At 33.4% G+C, this 18,585-nt stretch overlaps 1 protein-coding gene across 5 annotated transcripts in view; it reads right to left on the reverse strand.

Moving 5' to 3' along the window:
* NEK1 (NIMA related kinase 1) overlaps positions 1 to 18,585 on the reverse strand; it is a 207,060-nt gene that overhangs the window by 83,670 nt on the left and 104,805 nt on the right. For 4 of the 5 annotated variants that reach the window (XM_055334525.1, XM_055334523.1, XM_055334521.1 and 1 more), the window contains 5 exons: positions 14,428 to 14,511; positions 13,925 to 14,008; positions 13,039 to 13,116; positions 12,367 to 12,462; positions 788 to 919 (listed from right to left, as the gene is read on the reverse strand). In XM_055334525.1, the coding sequence (XP_055190500.1) occupies positions 788 to 919; positions 12,367 to 12,462; positions 13,039 to 13,116; positions 13,925 to 14,008; positions 14,428 to 14,511 (474 nt within the window). The remainder of the gene's footprint in view (positions 1 to 787; positions 920 to 12,366; positions 12,463 to 13,038; positions 13,117 to 13,924; positions 14,009 to 14,427; positions 14,512 to 18,585) is intronic. The other variant, XM_055334524.1, reaches the window with a different exon arrangement.

Raw genomic sequence — 18,585 nt, forward strand, 5'->3', positions numbered from 1 at the left:
TTAAACTTTTTACTTGCCCACAGTTCTTTGTTTCATTATCCATATAGCATGACAGAGATTCCTAAGCAGGAGGTAAAAGAAGTAATTGGAGGGTTAAGTATAATTATATTAAATCCTCTAACATTTGTTACATCAAAGATTTATTTATTTATTTTATGTTTTGAGTAACTCTTTTTTTAATAATAAATTTATGTTTTATTGGTGTTCAACTTACATCAAAGATTTAAAAATAAATGTAAACATGTCTTGGACTTTATTCCTAGAGTTAATTAATTAAAGTACCAAAGAGACATTATTTTAGAGAAAAATGAACCTTTTTTTAAAAAAAATCTCTGTTAATTGTGAGAGCTGGGGTACAAAAATGTTGCATTATTTTCTGTACATTTCTGTATATATTTTATTTATTCAATATTCTTTTATTTTTATTTTTTGTGTTCACATTTTTGAAATGTTTTAAATTATTTTTTATTGGAGTTTAATTTGCCAATGTATAGCATATCACCCACTGCTCATCCCATCAAGAGTTCAATATTCTTTTAGAGTAAAAATGAGAGACAATCAGTTAAATCTATTTTTATGTATTTTATGTATAAACCTCTGTATTGATGTATAAACCCATGAGTAATGAGGCTCCAATACTCAGAGTAATCCATACACAAAAATCTTAAGAAGTTTTTTTTTCCCTAGAAAAACTTAATGAAACATTAGCCAATTAATGTAATCTCATTAAATTTAATCCTTCTGATAATCTTTAGCTTTGAGGAGTTCTAAATTTTAGAAAACTTACCATACCCACTTCTTTCAAAGCTGACGTCACAGAAATAACAGATCTCATCTGTTGCTTTGATGGAGAGCCACCTGCTTCATGTTGTCCCAAAGGTGGAGACATATCAGAATTCTTTACTCCTTTAGCCACCAACTATAATGAAGAATTTAAATACGTTTGCAAATTGATATTTGTATGAAGAGATAAAACGGTATATATAGGATCACTATTTATCCACTTTATCTAAAGGTACAGTGTTTTCATTTCTCAATTTTTATTGTGCAAGACAATGTGCTAGGTCTGAGGAAAGATCAGAAAAGAGAAACATCTCTGGCCTCAGATGTAAACATAATTATGTCTCCTGTAGTACTAACTCCTTTCCATTTCATTAACAATGTTTCATTAAGTAATCTTTTAAAAAAATCCTGACTTGTAAAAAATTAAGACATCAGTCCCTTCACTTTAATTTTAATTACAACATTTGATGGGAAGAAAAAAATATTTTACTTCTTAATCTTACAATTCAAAAAGAAATGCTTGTGCAAATTCTGAAAGTTTGGCACAATCTTCTTAAAGTTTGAACATCAATCACCTACCATGAACCCTCATTACAAAAATGTCAACATAATGGAAGAATGGAAGAAATGGAGGCATGGAAGAAATGATAAGTGCAGGTAACAAGAATTTAACTCACTAAAAAATATCATGTTATATTCATATATGTGTTCATCTTTATCTTATCATTTATACTCTGTGAAATAAGATATGGAATCATTACTAAATATAAGGAAATGGCATTTACAGGTATACTCATAGCAAGTCTGCTCCCTACTTATTTCTCTCCTTCAAACAATTAAACAAAAATTTCTGGGGGGTATACATTTCGACTGCAACATTTATTGAGGTAGCAATACAATTATAACATCTTGTTGTCTGGACTCTCATTTTATACTAATATCTATGTTGTTCAAAAGAAGGTGGCAATAATGAACACAGTATTGAATGACAAAAGTTCAAGGAATGATTCTACCCAGCTTCTTCAAGTCTTAATACAAAGACAGTGTGGCACTGGTCAAAGAATAGACAAACAGAACAATGCAACAGAATATAGCTCAGTAATGGACTCACATAAACACAGTCAAATGATCTTTAACAAAGGAGCAAAGACAAGTTAATGGAAAAAGGAGTCTTTACAACAAATAGTGCTGCGATATCTAGACATCGTAGGCCAAAATAAAAGGGATCTAAACAAAGACTTTAAACCAAAAATTAACTCAAAATTCATTATAGATTTAAATGCAAAATGCAAAACTATAAAACTCCCAGAAGGTAACATAGGAGAAAACCCAGATGATTTTGGGATTGGCAATACTTTTTAGATATAACACTAGAGGTACAATCATGAACGATGAATAAATAAGCTGGACTTCACTAAAATTCAAAACTTTTGCTTTTTGAAAGATAACTGTCAAGAGAAGAAGACAAGCCACAGACTTGGAGAAAATATTTGCAAAAGACAGAAAGACTTAAAGTGCAGTTAACCAAAATATAAAAAGAACTCTTAAAATTCAATAAAAAAGCAAACCACCTAATTAAAAAAATGAACTAAAAATCTGAATAGATACCTCACCAAAGACAAATACAAACAGCAAGTAGGCATGTGAAAAGTTGCTACACATATGTCATTTGGGAACTGCAAATTAAAACAATAATGTGATACTACAACTTATCTACTACAATGACTAAAATTCAAACCACTGAAGCACCAGCTGAGGATGTGGAGCAACCAGAACTCTCATTTATTTCTGATGGTAATTCAAATGGTTTGGAAGACAATTTGGCAGTTTCTTACAAAACTAAACAGACTTTCACCATGTGACCCAACAATCACACTCCTTGGTATTTACCCAAAGGATTTAAGAACTTATATTCACACAAAAAGCTGTACATAGATGTTTATGGCAGTTTTATTCATAATTGCCAAAACTTGGAAGTAACCAAGATGTCCTTCAGTAACTAGATTAACGAAAAAACAACAACAACAACAAAAACTGGTACAAACAGGAATATTATTCAGTGCTAAAAAGAAATGAATTATCAAGCCATGCAAAGTTAGAAGAACTTTAAATGCATATTACTAAACAAAACAAGTCAATCTGAAAAGGCTACTGGTATGATTCCAATCATATGACATTCTGGAATAGGTAAAACTATAGAAACAATAAAAAAGATCAGTGGTTGCCAGAGGTTGGGAGAGGAGTGGTAGGAGGAATGAATAAACAGAACACAGAATTTTTAGGTCAGTGAAAATACTCTGTATGATATTATAATGCTGAATACCTGTCATTATACATTTGTCCAAACCTACAAAATGGACAGTACCAAGAGTGAACTATAAAATAAACTATAGACTTTGAGTCATGATATGTAAATATAGGTTCATCAACTGCAACAATGTACAATTCTGGTGGAAGATGCTGATTAATGGGAGAGGCTATGGGGCAAGGGATATATGGGAAATCTCTTTCTTCCTCTCAGTTTTGCTGTGAACCTAAAACTACTCTAAAAAATTAAATCTTTATATAAAAAAAAGACAGAAACACTGTTCTAATCCAGAGTTGAGCACCACTGAAAAAGTATACTGATATTTGAGAATATTGTTATAAATAACTCAAAAAATCTAAAGCTAACACAACTGAGTATTATCTCCTTGAAAGACTACAAAGAGAGATTTTGAAGCTTTATGATGGTCTTATTTCATACAGGATATTCAAAAAAGGTACCATAAATTCTGAGAAAATAAAAACAAGTTCCAATTGGTTCTGAAAAAATAGCAGCATTTTTAGAAAAGTATGGTATTTCTTTAGATAATTATTTTGAAGGAAACAATTTGGATGTACAAATTCTATCATTTTATTTAAATCAGTAAATATTTGTCTAACCATGTATTGTTTTTATCCACTGTATAATCAAATGAATGTTTAAATTCACTTAAATGATTTCTGCTTTTTTTTTTCTTTTAAAGAGAGAGACAGCTTGCATGTGCACGAGTGGGAAGGGAGGAGGAGAAAGAGAAAGGATCTCAAGCAGGCTCCATGTCTAGCACAGAGCCTGACACAGGGCTCCATCTCACAACCCTGAGATCATGACCTGACCTGAAAATAAGAGTCAGACGCTTAACTGACTGAGCCACCCAGGTGCCCTGTTTTCTTTTCTTTTCTTTTTTTTTTAAAGATTTTATTTATTTATTCATGAGAGACACACAGAGAGAGGCAGAGATATTGTCAGAGGGAGAAGCAGGCTCCCTGTAAGGAGCCTGATGTGGGACTCGATCACCAATCCTGAGATCACGCCAAGAGCCAAAGGCAGACGCTCAACCGCTGAGCCACCCAGGCATCCCAGGTGCCCTGTTTTTTATTTTAATAAGTAAATCTGATGTGATTTTTGTAAGAAAACAAATATGCAATATTTGATACAAATTAATCAATACAAAGATGTATTAAGTGCCAAGCACAGTGCTAAATAACGGATATTCAAATTGAATGATACATGTTAACTATGTGAAGTGATAGATGTATTAACTAGACTTAATGTGGTAATCATTTCACAATATATACATATATCAAATTATCATGTTGTACATCGTATACCTACACAATGTTATTTGCAAATATATCTCAGTAAAGTTGCAAAAAAAACCCTAATATATTGTAGACCAGAACTAATTGCAATAATTTTCAAACAAACACAAGACAAAAACAAAACAAAATGGCTCATACAATGCTTTCTCTCACAGGATTATAAACCATATGAGAAAGGGAAACATAAATCAATCAGTATGTTACAGAGAAATAAAAGTAGATAGATGTGTGCTAAATGGTCTGGGGAAAAACAAACAAAATAAAACCAGAGAAAGCACTAACTGTGTAAAGCCAGGAGGGAAGATGGTGAGAGTGGCCTTTGTAGGGCAGCCAGTTTGAACAGCCATTCATTGTTTAAGGAGGTCATAAAATATAGTTCAAACAGGACAGTTTTACACTTAAATCCCCAAACTCTCACTTACTAGTCCTGTGATTTTTCATTGCTTCTTTTTTTTTTAAATTTATGATAGTCAGAGAGAGAGAGAGAGAGAGAGAGAGAGAGAGAGAGAGAGAGGCAGAGAGAGAAGCAGGCTCCATGCACCGGGAGCCCAACATGGGATTCAATCCCGGGTCTCCAGGATCGCGCCCTGGGCCAAAGGCAGGCGCTAAACCGCTGCGCCACCCAGGGTTTCATTGCTTCTTATCCTCTCTGAACTTCAAACTTTTTCTTTCTAAAATGGGAATGCTGTACTCATTGTCCCCTTACTGTAGGGATTAAATGTGATAATTTATGTAAAGTGCACAGTTGTGTTCCTAATAAATGGCAGTAATTTCAGTTCAGAAAACATTTATTTAGTTTCTATTAAATAAGGTTATTTGGTTTAAACACTAAAAGTATGATTTTAGACCCTGACAAAATGAAGAAACTGGCTTTGCCCCAAAACAAGTTTCTAATCTCTTGAATGCCAAATAAAAACAAAAACCTCCCATCTGTGCATAATCAGAACAAAGTTTTTGCATTGCATAAGGTTTTATAATACAAAAGTTGAGAAGCAGAAACCTGAAAGACAAATACTTGGCATTATAAATTCAAAAAAATGTAAGATTTTAAAAGAATGATCAATAGAGTGATTTAATTGTAAAAACAAGAGAGATAACATGAATTTAACCAATTTTGCCAAAGAATAACACCAACTGCCTTTCTCAGCCTAGGATGTAATTTTCATTTATGCTTATGAAGATGATCTTAAACTCATTTCCGAAATTACTGCGCAGATGCTTATAATAGGAATCTTAAGCAAACTCTTAACAAAAGAAAAAAGTCACCTATACCCTAATGTGCCAACTTATTATATCTCATTTTCTATATTTCTTTTTAATGCTTATGCACATGCACACATAATTCATAGACAATTTAACCAAACACTGGCATTAACACTCTGAAACTGCAGACATATTGGCCTAAGAAAAACTTAAAAACTTCTAGGGAATATTTAACCAATTTATCTTTAGTTAAAGAATAGCAAAAGTCACATAAAGGAATTGAAAATCCTTTATCTTGACCTTATGTTATTAAATTGTTAAGTATATGAAAGAAATATTTCTGTATTAATTTCAACCTTAAGATAAACCTAAAGTAACAGAGACAAAAATCTGTTTACTGATAAAGTGCCATGAGTCAAACTGGGTATGAGACCAAAGATAATCAAATTCAGTACAGTAGGGATTATGCTAAAACATAGAAAATCTCTACTAAATTCTCTTCATACTATTCATCTTTGAATCTATAGAAACATTTCTTTAAATCAAGAGAAGTTTTTAATGTAGAAAATATCACCTATTACTATTAAAAATTTGCTTTGTATTGTTTCAAAATCTATCTGGCTGCCATGTACTGGCACACAGTCTTAAGATAATCTGATTCAATGTGTAAGACAAAGTTATTGGCACCTTCATAGTAATAATCTTCAGCAGCCTTCAGTAAATGCTCATATTCCATAATCAAACATATACTAGTCTCTCCCCTGGGTCAACTAAACTAAACAGATCATCATCATAATAAAATATAATAATAATAAAACATACAGAGAAAGTCAGACATAACAAAATCTAAACCAAAGAACACAGACAAGCAGACTGCCCTATTAAGTCTTCCAATTACTTAATAACAAAAATGTAAAGGTAATTCAGAGTAACTACTGAGATGTTGGAACATCATTATAAATTCAGGTAACACACAGCACTAACTGATTACTCAATAGGAGGTGGACCTTCTACATAAACATCATGGATATACTATTCATAACCTGAATGTTAAGGCTAGTCAATGTTAACTAGATCTTGAGATAGAAAATAACAACTTAGAGAAAACACTAGACTAAGTTCTTAATTCAGAAAGTTCATCCAATATGACAAAAAACACAAAAATGAAAAAAACACAGTTTCACAGAAGATAAAAACATTAAAGCCTCAAAAAAAGGATACATAAACAATTTTGTTAAAATTGACCACCTAGTTATATCATTTTGAGCACTTCTTTTAAAATACAAAGTTTAAAAAAAAATTGCAGCAGAAATAAAGCACTGACCTAAGTTTCATTAGTTAAGTTTAAAAAATAAACTGCTTCAGGAGTTATTTGTCCTGGCCATCTTCTAAGTTCATAAATCCAAGCCTTTCCTATATTGCTTATATCACCATAAAAGGTTTTTAATTATCACTGTAAAATTGCTTCTATTTTATCTGTCAAATGTATGTTTAATTTTTCTGAAAAACTAAACAGCAGTGCCACCAAATGACAAATGACAAAATTTCACAAAATAGTGAGGCCAGGTTTATAAACACATGAAACTGTTTACCTATTCTTGAAGCACAGACAAAAAGTATTTCATTTCTATATCCTGAATGATTTAAAGATTTTATGTATGTCAGGAAAATATTAAATGGCCTGATTTCATATTTTGAATATAGAGCAATTTCACACATGATTTTATATAGCTTAAAGATACAACATGGTTAAATTTTATCAAATTCACATCTCACCTTTCAAAACCTTGTCTTTGAAGAACCAAAAATATAAAAGTATTTTTTCTGAATCATTTTTATGAACTAGTATTGCTAGTTCATAATATATTTATAAGGATGTCTAACATTAAGAACACTGCAAGGTGGCCAGAAGGGGGAAGTATTTCTCCACTCCGAAGGAAGATTTCTAGAACTTTATGGCAGATCCAAAATATAGGATAAAGATAGAAACAAAAATGAAATAGACATTAAAGAGATAAACACAATGAAAAAGGAAGACCTCATACTCAAAAATAGTTTCTCAGCAAATCAAGACATAATTTCCCTAACTCTGTTTTTAATTTTTTAATTGTTAAATACATTGCTACTCCTAAAAAACTCAATCTATCTTCCTTATGTTTCACTACAATATGAGTATATATGCCAACCAATCAAGAAAGGCAATACTGTATTAATTGGAGTAAACTCTATCACCACACATGAAAATTATTCTTCATATTAAAGTTCTATGTTGTATTATAATTTTTACACTGAAATATGTCAAAGAGAAAATTTTATAAAATGGGTCTTACATGCCAAAGAATCAGAATAATTAAGGCAGTGATTTTTACCATTTGTTAGATCAAGGATACATTTGACAATCCAATGAAAGATGCGTGGTCTTACTGAATGAAAATGCATCAATATACATAACAACCAAACTAAATTAACATTTCAGGAAGTTCATAATGTTAACCTCTAACTCTGAATAATATGTTAACCACTCTTGAGTTATGGTAATGGTCAGTAAGTAAATATAGACATATGAAGTCCCCATACTACTATACCTATATTATGTTAAATTAGACCTTCTTTTGAAAAAATTACTTGATAAAATATCTTTAAACCATTCTCTATAGATTAAACTAGATTTAAGTACTCAAATCATGAAGACTATTTTTCTTTTTCTTTTCCCTGCCCCCCCACAAAGACTATTTTTCTAAGCAACTTATACAGAACAGTATTAGAGACCAAGCCTTCTATTTAGGAGATGAGCAAATGTAGGACGACAGACATTCAATCAGTTTTCCAAACAAGCAAATTAACTGGCAGAGCTGAGACTAAAAGTCAAGTATTCTGATTCTTAGACTCATTTTTTTTTCTCACTACATAAGAATGCATTTGGTAAACCAAACCATTTCTTAACTTTGAAATGCCATGAGCCACAGAATTCCCAATGACTGTATTTGTGTTACTATTCACCAGATACCATGCTAAGCATTTTACAAGGTAAATCAGGGTTCTTCAGTTGAAAGCAATACAAACCAATTCTGGAGGAATAGAGGAGGGAAGGAAGGGAAAAGAAGAGAGAAAAGAACTGTAAGGAAAGGGAAGCCCTCCAAAAAGGACAGGAACTAGAGTAGCTGCATGGACGAATCTAGGTAACATAAATTAATTCACTGTTTGATCATGTTCTCTTACTGGATTAAATAAACTTCAAATCTATGGTAGCCTTGTTATTTTTGAAGCTCAAGCTTCAAGCCCTGGGAGACAATTCAACTGATCTACTTTAGAGGACCTGCCTATTCTTCAGCTAGAAGGATAGGCAGGTTCTTGTTTCAGTCTTACCAAAAGAACACAGTTAATTCCCCCAAATGAAACTGGGTTACTTGCCTGTTGCGCCTGAAAAGTCAGGCCCACTATCACAGTTTGATGCTGTCACCACAAAAATATTTCTGAAAAGGAGGGGAAGTGGGTGGGGAGGATGGGGTAACTGGGTGATAGACATTAAGGAGGGCTCATGAGATGAGCACTGAGTGTTATTCTATATGTTGGCAAGTTGAATTTAAATATTTGAGAAATAATTAAATATAAAGTTTTTAAGTGTAAAAAAAAATTCTGAAAGAACTTGATGAAATACAAAGTTGTACTATACTAGAAACGAGTATTCTCTATAATACAGTCATAAAAGCTATCATTTGTGCACTTTAGAACTATATAAAACAGATCCACCATTAACAGAGAAAATAATATAGAGGAAAAAAAGCCTTTGTACTGGTTTAAATGGCTTAGAAAGCAAAGACTTTTAAGGAGGGGCGGGGGTTCTTGGACTGCATTTTAATAATATGGATGTTCCTGAAAGTGTACTGGATGGGTGTACAAGCTTCCAGAGGTGATCCCTGCTCCTCTACCATTACCACCACCACCTGTGAAACTTCTGCTTCTATTGCCTAGGGGAAGTTAGCTTAACTCTGGGAAGATCTCAGAGTAGTAGCCTTGAAATTAGGGTTCCTCAGCATAAGTGGAATCCTGATTCTCCTTGATATTCTTAAAATTTTCATGTTAAATAAACATATCTTATAGACCCCTCTGAAACACTGTTTATGTCTAGTGACACTTGGAATGGGGAGCATGATTCCAAATTGATCTCATGCTATGTCTATTTAAATGGATGAGATTATATGGCAAGACTAAGGCTAGGAACATTCTGAGGTAGTCAGAGATGGGGAGTGTGTCCACCAGAAGCCTTACAGGCCCATATGACAGGCCCAAAGAATGACACAATGATAGAAATGAAATACACAGGATGGGTAACTGGGTGATGGACATTAAGGAGAGCATGTGATATAATGAGCACTGGGTGTTATATAAGACCAATGAATCACTGAACTCTACCTCTGAAATCAGTAATATATTTATACATCAATTAACTGAATTTAAATAAAACAAAACAAAAAACCAAAACCAACCAGGAACAAAATACTATCCCAATTATTGTTTAATGTTGTTCTAGAAGTTCTGGCCAGTGTAAAAAAAATTAAAATAACAATAAAAGGTATAGCTTAAAGAAAGCTTAAAGAAATTAAGGTGAGTGCATAAAAATAAAGACACAAAGCAGCCCCAGGTTCAAATCCCTGTTTGACACTTACTAGAATTGTAACTTCATCTAATTGTTTTACCCTTTCTATCTGCTTTGTAAAGTTATAAAGATGAAACAAAGCAAAATATGTACAGTAGTTATAATGTGTGTAGCATACAATAAACTATAGGAATTACTGTTATGATATACAAGATATTTGCAAATGACTTATCAGATAAAGGGCTAGTATCCAAGATCTACAAAGAACTTATCAAACTAAACACCAAAGAAACAAACAATCCAGTCACAAAATAGTCAGAAGACATGGAAAGACATTACTCCGAAGAAGACCTACACTTGGCCAATAAACACATGATAAAATGCTTCACATTACGTGTCATCACGGAAATACAAATCAAAACCACAATGAGAAACCACCTCACACTGGTGAGAATGGTTAAAATTAACAAGACAAGAAATAACAAATGTTGGCGAGGATGTGAGAATGGTGAACCCTCCTGGACTGTTGGTAGGAATGCAAACTAGTGCAGCCACTCTGGAAAAGTGTGTGGAGGTTCCTCAAGAAGTTAAAAATAGAGCTACCCTATGACCCAGCAATTGCACTACTAGGTATTTACCCCAAAGATACAGACGTAGTAAAATGACAAGACACCTGCACCCCAATGTTCATAGCAGCAATGTCCACAATACCCAAACTGTGGAAGGAGCCATGATGTCCTTCAACAGATGAATGGATAAAGGAGATGTGGTATATATACACAATGGAATATTACTCGGCCATAGAAAGGATGAATATCTACCATTTATTTCGATGTGGATGAAACTGGAGGGTATTATGCTGAGTGAAATAAATCAATTGGAGAAGAACAATTATCATATGGTTTTACTCACATGTATAGTATAAGAAATACTGAAAGGCACCATAAGGGAAAGGAGGGAAACTGAGTGGGGAAAAATTAGAGAGAAAAAAAAAACATGAGAAACTCTTAACTCTGGGAAACAAAGGGCTGCAGAAGGGGAAGTGGGTGGGGTGACTGGGTGACGGGCATTAAGGAGGGCATGTGATAGGGTGAGCACTGGGTGTTATATGTTAGCAAACTGAATTTAAATAAAATATTAAAAAAAAGAAACAAATAAAATTAGGTAGCATCAAGAAATAACCTTTACAAGAAATATAACAAGTATGAGCTTAAAATATCAAAACTGTGTAAGAGATATAAAAGACCCAATAAGTAAATGTAAATACTTAATATGCTCCTGGATAAATTAATTTGTTTATTAATTTGGTTTAAGGTAATACCAAAAAAATTCCAACAGAATTTTTTTTAAAGATTTACTTATTTATTTGAGAAAAAGAGAAAGAACAAAGGGAAAGAGAGAGAGAAGCAGACTCTGTGCTAAGTGAGGAGCCCAATACAGGGCTTCATCTCCAAACCCTGAGACCGTGATCTGAGCTGAAATCCAGACTAAAATGCTTAGCTGACTGAGCCACCCAGGCACACCTCAACAGAATTTAAAAAGGAAAAGGAAAAAAAAAAAGACAAAAATTACCCAGGAATGTATCTGGTAAAGAAAAAGGATTTTAACTAAGGAAAACACTGTAAAAAGAAGAGTAAAAAGGAAATGAGTAAAGAACTCTATCAGAATTTAACTATATTTTAAAATCCATAAGTACTAATACAATGAGGTAATGGTTGAACAGACGGAATAATGGAGTATAAGAGAGCTTGATGCACGTATATTATAGACTCATTCTCTAGTTTGTAAAATAATTTAATATGTGTAGGTATTTATATTAATATATAAAGGTAACTTTATAAATCAGTGGCAGAAGGAAAGCACAGGCATTGAGTGATGCTGGGACTTTGATTAGGTACTTGGCAATAGAATAAAATAAATAATTAGGTTCTCACTCCCAATCAAACTTGAGAATAACTTCCATATTGATAATTCTTAAATACGAAAGACAGGGTGATAGAAAGGGAGAGCAGGGGCAGGGGATGGGAGAGGGAGAAAGAATGAGAATAAAAAATGGGAAAGAAAATAATTACATAATTATAATGGTGACATACTAGCCAGTAGGAGACATAGGGATATTATTAACATGACCAGGATCAAGAATAAGAGCTAAATCTTACATGCTCTTCCCATACTTTCTTTTCTCTCTCATATGCTTCCTTTCGCTTTCGTTCTAATTGTTCTTTTAGTACAGAAGCTCGTGCACTTGCTTGGGCCTGAAAATAAAAACAATCAACAAAATTAGTTACCAGAAAGAAGGGTATACATTTTTTTTTTTTAGGTCTATAAAGAGATTTACTTAGTAGCCCAAAAAGAGGACTTGGGGGCATGGGGGGAGAATTTCTAGAGTAAAAATAGAAGCTCACTCTATATTCATAGCACCAAAACCAAGGCTCAACACACAGCAGCTGCTCAATAAGTATTTGTTGAATAAAAACAAATACAGGCACATTTTAATGGAAATACAAATGTAAAAATTTTTAAACTATGGTTATTATATACAGACTTAATTTGTCTTCACAGAAATGGACAATTATATTTTTCATTTTTAAGGTTACCATTTTTTTTCTTTTTAGGTTACTTGTGTAATAGTTTTATAAACTTCTGTCATGATTTCAACAAACTGCTCTCCATAAATACAAGATACGAAGAGAGGAAGACACTATTTTTCAGAAACCAGTGAGGAAGAAAGGGGAATGAAAAATTAAGCAAGAGAATAATTATGCAAGATACAATTTTCTACCCTAGGTTGTCATTTTCTCAAAGAAAACCTGTATCTTTCTAGTCTATACCTTAAATGTTTCAACTTTTTTACGCCGCACGTCAGCCTCCTCACTTCCTTCTTGTCCCTCAGAATAATCAGCTTCTTTCTACAAAGTAAGGAGACAAACCACTTAGAGCTGTGAATCAGTGCAGAGCTCTGTGGAAGATAATATGAATAAACTTACGCTTAAAAATATAAAATGGTAAATTGTTCAACACTAATTTTCTCTCACAGTGAGAAGTGAACTATCCACAACTACCAATTCTTACGGACAATGAATGGGAAAAAAAACAAAAATAAAATGATACAAAATGGCCATGTGTACTACTTATAGTTTCCTCTCAGAATTCCTCTGGAAAAACACTCTTATCAATTTTAAATCCCATGTATAAAATTTATTTTATTCTAAGTATAGTTTTCTGATTTTTGACTTTGACTCCATCAGATTCTGTTAGTGGCATAGTATTATTTTATTTTTTTTTAAAAAAGGTTTTATTTATTTGAGGGAGAGAGAGTGTGTGAGTGTACAAGTGAGGGGAGGGGCAGAAGGAGAGGGAGAAACAAACTCCTTACTGAGCGGGGAGTCTGATGTGGGGCTCTATCCCAGGACCACCAGATCATGACCTGAGCTAAAGGCTTTTGAAGCCACTCAGGTGCCCCAGTAGCACAGCAATTTTAATCTTAATCTACTATAATGTCATTCAATTACTTTTTTAAAAATTATTTTCCGGGATGCCTGGGTGGCTCAGCAGTTGAGTGTCTGCCTTCAGCTCAGGACGTGATCCAAGGATCTGGAATCGAGTCTCACATTGGGCTCCCCATGGGGAGCCTGCTTCTCCCTCTGCCTATGTCTCTGCCTCTCTCTCTCATCAATCAATAAATAAATATTTTTTAAAAATTACTTTTCAACCTGCCTTTTCACCACGAAGTTTGGCTCTAATCTGTTGGCGTTCATTGAAATTCTGCAGTCTTATTTGCCTCAGTCTTGCCAGATAAACCTACAAGGAGAGAAAAAAACACACATTTTAAAGAAAAAAATTATCAGCATTTTTACTGCTTAATTTTTAAATTAAAGAAAAGTGTTAATCTGAATACAAGAAATAAAAGTTTCAAAATCTGGTTAATGGAAAGTGTGATATTAGCTTTCAAGTGTTTAATTTAGAACAACTTATTTCTGAAAAGAAATACATTATAAATTTTTAATTTTATCAAAAGAAAAGAAATTGAACTCAGAATACTGAATATCAGTTATGGGGCAAAATTATGATACAGCATGTCAGTCAAATTATATTAACAGGTCCCTCTAGACCTACAAAATCCTTAAATAATTGTTAAGAATTTAAACCATGCAAGAAAGGAAGGCAATAAACTCAAAAATGGCTATGTGACGGAGGTAGCGAACATGCGGGAAGCATACCTCTTCCTCTTTGTTTCTTGGCTTCCCTCCTCTTGAAGAGCTGGACCTGCCTCCATACATAGCTGCCAGGTTTTGCAGGATTCCCTGTTCATCATTTAATGTACTAAGTTTAAAGAACGACTAAGGCTACATTAGCATCTTACCTAGGAATATCCAGGTGCCACTTTATTTTGTTTGGTAAATACTGATCATTTCTAGCTGATAAACTTAGATAGACCCTAGAATTTTCCTATATCGATATAACCAATACATTCATTGAGAACAGAAGGAAGCAATTAAACCCCATACATAATTATTCAAAACAGAGACCAACTATGTTTTTATTAGTCATCTAAAACTGCTTTGAGGTTAGCTAAATTCCAAATCAAAAGCTTTGTTCTGTAAAGGGCCAATCATTTCTACACATTTGTTTACATACTCAATACACAGACACAATATTAAATATTTGAGCTCAAACTCTACATTCAAGCATGTCCTGTTACTATACTGCAAGTGATAATATTCAATAACAAGCGTATCATCTTTAACCATAGTTGATTATGAACAACAATGACAATTACGTCATTAGAAATTATTTTTTTAAGATTTTTTTTTTTAAAATTCATGAGAGACACACACAGAGAGAAAGACAAACACAGGCATAGGGAGAAGCAAGCTCCATGCAGGAAGCCTGATGTGGGACTTGATCCCGGGTCTCCAGGATCACATCCTGGGCTGCAGGCGGCACTAAACCGCTGCGCACCGTGGCTACCCTGTCTTTAGAAATCATTAATATGCTTTGAAAAAGTATCATATTGTCAAACTATCCATCTTCTCTTCCTTCAGCACACAACTATGCTGTAAGATTCTTTTCTTAAAAAAATCCTGTGTCTAATTTCTCTAGCTAATGCTTTTTAAGATTTTTTTTTTTTTAATTTATTTGAGAGAGGAAGAGAGAACATGAGAAAGAGATCACAAGCAGGTGGGAAGCGCAGAGGGAAAAGCAGATTCCCTGCTGAGCAGGGAGCCCAATGAAGGACTCCACCCCAGGCCTGGGACCCTGACCTGAGCCACCCAGGCACCTTAATGTCTTTTTATCAGTGTGTTGAAAGCATACTTTTTATATTCATGACCTCTTCCTATTTGTTTTTTTTTTTTTCCTATTTACTTTCTAACCACAATCTGGTTTCTGATCCCACTAAGACTGAAAATTTTTAAGGTTACCACTGACTTATTAGTTCACAATTCAAATGGACCCTTTTGAATAAACCTTGCAATTAACATTTCCACTGGAAATTATCTTGACTGAATCCATGTAAATATTTTTTCTTTCATAAAAACATATGTTCACTGTAGAAAACTTTTAAATGATTTACAACTGAACCACCTGACACCCCTAAAGTCGAAGGTTATTCTCTTCCACCTATATGTATAAATACATACAGATTTTATCTTTATAAAACTGGAATTTTACTATAGTTATTCTGGTTTTACTTTAACCAGCATATTAATTAATTTTAATATTCTGAGTTTCTTCTCACATTTAATATCCTTAAAAACGTTTTTTTTCTTAAAAACATTATTCTTATTTGACCATATAGTATTCATAATATTCCACCAAATATGTTCTATAATTCACACATTAAAAAAACCTCTCTTCTCTTTCATATTTGTAACAGCACTCTCTCCTGGGTTCTTCCAATCAAACTTCACTATTTTTCACATGCTTTTCTTTTCCTTGGCTCATCACTAATGTCAATATTTTGTAAAGATTCATTCTTTGGTCCTCCTTCTCTTTTCATTCCAGGCTTTAACATATGCTGCCAATTCCCAAATCTCAATCAACCTTGTAGCCCTTTCTTTTTGAATATCTACGTGTACTCAGCTGACATCTGGACAACTCCATTTTTTATGTAGCAAAGCTACTTCAATTTATAAACCTGACTTCATCATTCTTTTTACTACATGATCTTATTCCTACGTCAGTTACTGATCACAATCAGCCACCCAAGTCAGCAAGCTGGGAGTTATCTTTGCCTCTTTCTCTATTCTGCCAAATACAAATGACTGTCAAATTACCAATCCACCTCCTGCTAACTCTCTAACTATCCCTTTAGTTTCTGCCTTAGCTCACATTCTCTTGACTTCTGGACTTCCAAGAGTTTCCTAATTTATCATTATATCTCTCAGTCTATTCTCTGTAATACGAGTAAAATTTTTAACAGCCTCTTTCACATCAAAGACCACATAAATCTTTCAATGTTCCCATTAGCTTCATAATATAATCCACATTCTAGTCTGTTGCATGGCAGATAAGGCCATTTGTGACCTAGCCATACCTATTCTCATCTCTGCCAGTGGTTATCATTTTAGCCATGATAACTACTTGTGGTTTATAAACTATCCAATGATTCACTCATTTTCTTAACTCTACTCATCTTCCAAAATGTAACAAACATTTCACCAATGGAGGATCATACCTCCTTGTCAATGACATGTGACATGCCATACCATTTTTAATACATATCATCTGCAGCAGTGCTCATCGGTATATAATGGTGGGCATTCAGTATATTATGATGGTTAAAAACATGAACTATGATAGACTCAAATTCTGTCAGTTCACACATTTGTCAATGTCATCTAACCACTGCTGACCTACAGCAAAATTACTTAAAATTGCTGTAAGCTTGGGCATAATAATACAATCTACTTCATCATACGCCAGAGCAAAAAGTATTATTATATAAATGTGCTCTGTCTTTTCTTTGAGCCTGACAAAAGGCTACTGCCCACTCAGTTTCTTCCCTTCTTCAAAAGAATCTTGGCATTAGCTTATCAGTTACCTGAGCTTTAGAGATAGGAGTCAGAGAGTGGGAAAGTGAAGGAAAACAAGAAATAGGCAGGGTTGGGCAAAGATATGAGTGAACTCTGAGAAGATGAATGGAAATATCTGCAATTGCAGAAAAGTGGGTAGGTGGAAGATCACTACAGATTGTATCTTTCATGATATTTGAGAACTTTAAGTAAAAAAATCTGAGCTACTTTGAAGCAATTTTTTTTAACATTTTAGTTTGAAATATTATAGATTCACAGATAGGTAAAATATGTAGGGAGTTTTCATGGCCCCTTCATCCAGCCTCTCCCAATTTTTATCATCTTGCATAATTACAGTACACTATCAAAGCCAGGAAACTGATTCCGGCACTTATACATGCACATACTGTGTATTCATGCAATGTTGTCACACATATAACTTTATGTAACCACTACCATAATCAAGATACTCAATTGTACCATTACTATATACTTCACAGCCATATTCACTATTCCCATACCTAACACACACCTATCAACTACTAACATGTTCTCCATCAATATATTCACAAAATTTACATATTGGAATCATATAGTACCATTTGAGATGGACTGTTTTTACTTGGTATTATTCCTTGCAGTCCATTCAAGGTATTGGATGCATAAATTAATGGTTTGTTCCATTTTACTGCTAATTAGTATTCCATGTTATGGATATAACATAATTTGTTCATTCATTCACTCACTGAAGGACATTTGGATACTTCCAACTTTTTGGCTATTAAGAATTAAAGTTGCTAAGAACATTCATGTACAAATTTCTGAATGAAAATATATTTTCTTTACTCTTGGACATATGTCCAAAAGTAGAATTACCTGTTCTTAGTATAGTAAGTCTATTTTTAGTTTTAAAGGGGATTTGCAAACTATTTTGCAGAATAGCTGTATCACTTTACATTCTTACCAGGATTGGATGACCCAGTTTCTCCATATAACCAGCATTTGGTGTTTATCACTTATTAATTTTAGTCACTCTGATAGGCGTGTAGTGATACACTGTGGTTTTAATCTGGAATTCTTCCCACATAGCTAATGATGTTGAAACATCTTTCCATGAGTTTATCTGCCATCTGTGTATCTTTTCAATGAAATGTTTAGCATGGCTTTTGCCCATTTTCTAACTAGATTCTCAGTGTTTTTAATATTGAGTTTTGATGATTCTTTATATGTTCTAGATACAAGTCCTTTGCGGAATAAGGAGTTTACAAATATTTTCTTCCTCTTAACAGGGTCTTTTGTAGAACAAAAGTTTAAATTCTGATGAAGTCAGAATTATAATGTTTTCCTTTTACAAACTACTTT

This window comes from Nyctereutes procyonoides, unplaced genomic scaffold, assembly GCF_905146905.1.
Source record: "Nyctereutes procyonoides isolate TBG_1078 unplaced genomic scaffold, NYPRO_anot_genome, whole genome shotgun sequence".
Taxonomy (NCBI): Eukaryota; Metazoa; Chordata; class Mammalia; order Carnivora; family Canidae; genus Nyctereutes; species Nyctereutes procyonoides.